General features: G+C 37.9%; 1 protein-coding gene across 7 annotated transcripts in view; it reads left to right on the top strand.

The window, feature by feature from the left end:
* Nucleotides 1-5,000, top strand: part of dmd (dystrophin) — a 565,648-nt gene that overhangs the window by 351,830 nt on the left and 208,818 nt on the right. For all 7 annotated transcript variants that reach the window (XM_062054060.1, XM_062054059.1, XM_062054057.1 and 4 more), the window contains one exon: nucleotides 432-602. In XM_062054060.1, the coding sequence (XP_061910044.1) occupies nucleotides 432-602 (171 nt within the window). The remainder of the gene's footprint in view (nucleotides 1-431; nucleotides 603-5,000) is intronic.

Below are 5,000 nucleotides of genomic sequence, written 5' to 3'. Positions count from 1 at the left end.
TTTTCATCACCACGACCTTTAGCTGCATCACTTGATGTATTACCATGGCAACACCTCACTCCCACCCACGGTGTTCTTCACCCCGCCCCCTGACTCGACATGTTTGTTTTTTGCTTTCAGATGATCACAATGACATTTCGCTAAGCAGACGTCACACTCTCCTGTCGTTACCGCCACTGTGATTCCACGCTGGTTTCTTTTTTCCCCCACACTCACACTTAAGCACACGCGCACACACGCACTCCATTGCCTCATACTCATCTTCACTGTAAATAAAGTCTGACAAAGTGTGCATGTCCACGTTTTCACTGTTCCAGCGCTCGTACTGTGTCTGAACGTGTCTCACTTCCCTACTTCGAGGCGCCAACTGTCCAAAAATAAGGATAAACAAAAATGAAAGATGACAACCCCGGTTGATTTTCACCCACTAGGAAATTGGCTCAGAGATGGCCCAGAAGAAGGAGGAGCTTAAGGAGTTGCAGGGTTTAGCCAATCAGCTCTCAGAGGCTGGAGCCGCCACTCTAGTGGAGCCTCGGCAGATTCAGCTCAACACTCGCTGGGCTGAGTTGGAGGGCAAGTTCTTACCCTTCCAAAGACAATGTGTGAGTTCCAGTCCTGTATGTCCTCACTACTCTTGGACTAAACCATAATAACCCAAACTGTTACTGTAGTATGTGAGTAGCTTTAGCTATTGCTAACACGCTTTACTAACAACTCCCATCTGCATCATGCATCAAACCACAACTTGAGTTTAGAATATAAATATACCCCCACCCCACCTCCATCCCAAAAACCTTCAAGATTACAAGGAATTAAAAATACGGTGTCATATTTAAAGCACAAAAATTTCAAGCAGACAAAATGTCAAATCTTATTGCAGTACGATAAACAGTCGGGACAATAAGAATGTTTAATTTATAAATGTATTAAATATGTATATATAATGTGTGTGTGTGTGGGTGTGTGTGTGTGTGTGTGTATATATATATATATATATATATATATATATATATATATATATATATATATATATATATATATATATATATATATATATATATATATATATATATATATATATACATATATATGTGTGTGTGTGTGTGTGTGTGTGTGTGTGTGTGTGTGTGTATGTATTTATGAGTGTGTGTATATATATATATATATATATATACACACATATATATATAATGTATATATATACATATATATAAATAAAAATACGCATATGAATATAGTGTTATGAACTCCTCGTAGCATGTGAATTTCCACCAAGTCGGAATTATATTTAGTTCATGCCTTCAATTAATATTTTATGCTTTTAAAGTCTTTATAAGTCCGACATACAGGTTTTACACACGCTTATAAACACTTCCTCTGTTCTTGAATCACTTCATACACTCTAAAACCTACGTACCGTATTTTCCGCACTATAAGGTGCACCGGATTATAAGGCGCACCTTCAATGAATGGCATATTTTAAAACTTTGTTCATATATAAGGCGCACCGCATTATAAGGCGCATCGACTGCATTATAAGGCGCATAGAATAGACGCTACAGTAGAGGCTGGGGTTACGTTATGCATCCATTAGATGGAGCTGCGCTAAAGGGAATGTCAACAAAACAGATTACAAACCAGCGTTCTGACAACTCTGTTCACTCCCAAAATGAATAAACAGCTGTTTTATAATTTTCCCCGAGGTAAAGTCAGTGACGTGGTGTTTTGTTTATCTTTAACAACAGCAAGGTATAACATGCAGTGCAACATTTATATCACATAGTGGAGGGGAACTTTTCCCTGATTCAATAAACACATAAAAAACAGTGATACTGTTACGGTAAATCAAACGTTAGTGCAATCACAATATAGCAACACTCGAAATACAAACCCCATTTCCATATGAGTTGGGAAATTGTGTTAGATGTAAATATAAACGGAATAAAATGATTTGCAAATCCTTTTCAACCCATATTCAATTGAATGCACTACAAAGACAACATATTTGATGTTCAAACTCATAAACTTTATTTTTTTTTGGCAAATAATAATTAACTTAGAATTTCATGGCTGCAACACGTGCCAAAGTAGTTGGGAAAGGGCATGTTCACCACTGTGTTACATGGCCTTTCCTTTTAACAACACTCAGTAAACGTTTGGGAAGTGAGGAGACACATTTTTGAAGCTTCTCATTCTTGCTTGATGTACAGCTTAAGTTGTTCAACAGTCCGGGGGTCTCCGTTGTGGTATTTTAGGCTTCATAATGCGCCACACATTTTCAATGGGAGACAGGTCTGGACTACAGGCAGGCCAGTCTAGTACCCGCACTCTTTTACTATGAAGCCACGTTGATTTAACACGTGGCTTGGTATTGTCTTGCTGAAATAAGCAGGGGCGTCCATGGTAACGTTGCTTGGATGGCAACATGTGTTGCTCCAAAACCTGTATGTACCTTTCAGCATTAATGGCGCTTTCACAGATGTGTAAGTTACCCATGTCTTGGGCACTAATACACCCCCATACCATCACAGATGCTGGCTTTTCAACTTTGCGCCTATAACAATCCGGATGGTTCTTTTCCTCTTTGGTCTTTGGACACAACGTCCACAGTTTCCAAAAACAATTTGGAAATGTGGACTCGTCAGACCACAGAACACTTTTCCACTTTGTATCAGTCCATCTTAGATGAGCTCAGGCCCAGCGAAGCCGGCGGCGTTTCTGGGTGTTGTTGATAAACGGTTTTTGCCTTGCATAGGAGAGTTTTAACTTGCACTTACAGATGTAGCGACCAACTGTAGTTACTGACAGTGGGTTTCTGAAGTGTTCCTGAGCCCTTGTGGTGATATCCTTTACACACCAATGTCGCTTGTTGATGCAGTACAGCCTGAGGGATCGAAGGTTACGGGCTTAGCTGCTTACGTGCAGTGATTTCTGCAGATTCTCTGAATCCTTTGATGATATTACGGACCGTAGATGGTGAAACCCCCAAATTCCTTGCAATAGCTGGTTGAGAAAGGTTTTTCTTAAACTGTTCAACAATTTGCTCACGCATTTGTTGACAAAGTGGTGACCCTCGCCCCATCCTTGTTTGTGAATGACTGAGCATTTCATGGAATCTACTGTTATACCCAATCATGGCACCCACCTGTTCCCAATTTGCCTGTTCACCTGTGGGATGTTCCAAATAAGTGTTTGATGAGCATTCCTCAACTTTATCAGTATATATTGCCACCTTTCCCAACTTCTTTGTCATGTGTTGCTGGCATCAAATTCTAAAGTTAATGATTATTTGCAAAAAAAAAAAAAAAGTTTATCAGTTTGAACATCAAATATGTTGTCTTTGTAGCATATTCAACTGACTATGGGTTGAAAATGATTTGCAAATCATTATATTCCGTTTATATTTACATTTAACACAATTTCCCAACTCATATGGAAACGGGGTTTGTAGTGCAGAGCAATAACAATATATCAATAACTCAACATTGCTCAAACGTTAATGTCACACAACACAACACACAAAATAAACATGTAAAGCTCACTTTATGAAGTTATTCCTCATCCACGAACCCCTTGAATTCTTCTTCTTCAGTGTCCGAATTAAACAGTTGGGCAAATACGGCATCCAACATGCCTGGCCCAGTTTCATCGAAGTCGACATTAATGGAGTCAGTGTCGCTGCTGCTCTATTCCCGTGTTCTACTGCGTGACTGATCGTCTTAAGTTTAAACTATGCGTCGTAAGCGTGTCTCTTAATAGGAGCCATTTTGGGGTCTTTACATAAACAAACAAATGGAAATCAAAACGGCACGCCTTGCGCAGTCATATATCCCAGCATGCACTGCACACTTCTTCTTCTACGGGGGAAAATGAAGTCGGCGGCTGCTTACCGTAGTTGCGATTGATTGATTGATTGATTGATTGAAACTTTTACCTGTTGGTGGCTCAATATTGGTCCATATATAAGGCGCACTGGATTATAAGGCGCACTGTCAGCTTTTGACAAAATTGGAGATTTTTAGGTGCGCCTTATAGTGCGGAAAATACGGTAAATCTAACATCAAACACCAATGGGTACTCAAATCTCAATGTAGTCAATGATACTTTAAGATCTGTGATGTACTGAAACTGCAGTAAGTTAACCAAAGGGGTGAGGGAACACTCTATATACGTTTTAATTTATTGTATGGAATTCAATACATTTTATATTATATTTTTTGGTTGATTGAGTTGAATTAGTATTTGGTCCACAAGAAAAATGTACTTTGTGCTTGGTGATGAAACCCTTGTTTGGTATATACATATTCTTTGTCATAGTTTATTAATGATGAATAAACTATAAAAAAAATATATACATCTATATTTTACATTTTTATGTATTTCTTTTGTCTATTAGTTCAAACTTTGAAAGTTCATACTTTTTTATTCCTGAAATTAATGATCTTAATAAAATATATGATTAGTTCCAGTAAAAAGATATTTATTTTTTTGTTGTTTTAGCTTTTTTTTTAACTTAGTACAGGAGTTTGGTTAAAGCAGTGGCTCTAAATTATTTTCTGGCATGCGAAGATTAAATGTATGTATTATATACTGAATCTCTATGTGTCAAGCAGGTTGTTTCCAAGCACTTGCTCTAAATAAAGAGCTTACTCTACTTTTTATATATAACCCATGGTATTTACGGTAGAAGCAAGGGCAATATGTATACTTCGTCATATTTCTCGGTCAGCCTGTTGATTAATTTGAGCGCTGCTGCCATGAAGAAGTAATAAATAAAGCATGGCTGGCAACATTTACCACTGCAGTCAAATGTTCAACTGTCCTTCTATAAAGTGCTACATTGATCAATGTAAAAAAATAAATAAATAAATTCCTATGCCGAATTGTGCTGTTGACGTGGACACTACTATGATTGATGGCGCAACAGCCAGTAAATGAAAAACTATTCCAATATTCTGTGTGACAAATGAAAAGACTTGGATGACTATCTGTATAGAGTA

This window comes from Entelurus aequoreus, linkage group LG07, assembly GCF_033978785.1.
Source record: "Entelurus aequoreus isolate RoL-2023_Sb linkage group LG07, RoL_Eaeq_v1.1, whole genome shotgun sequence".
Taxonomy (NCBI): domain Eukaryota; kingdom Metazoa; phylum Chordata; class Actinopteri; order Syngnathiformes; family Syngnathidae; genus Entelurus; species Entelurus aequoreus.
This window is presented reverse-complemented; position numbering and strand designations above follow the sequence as displayed.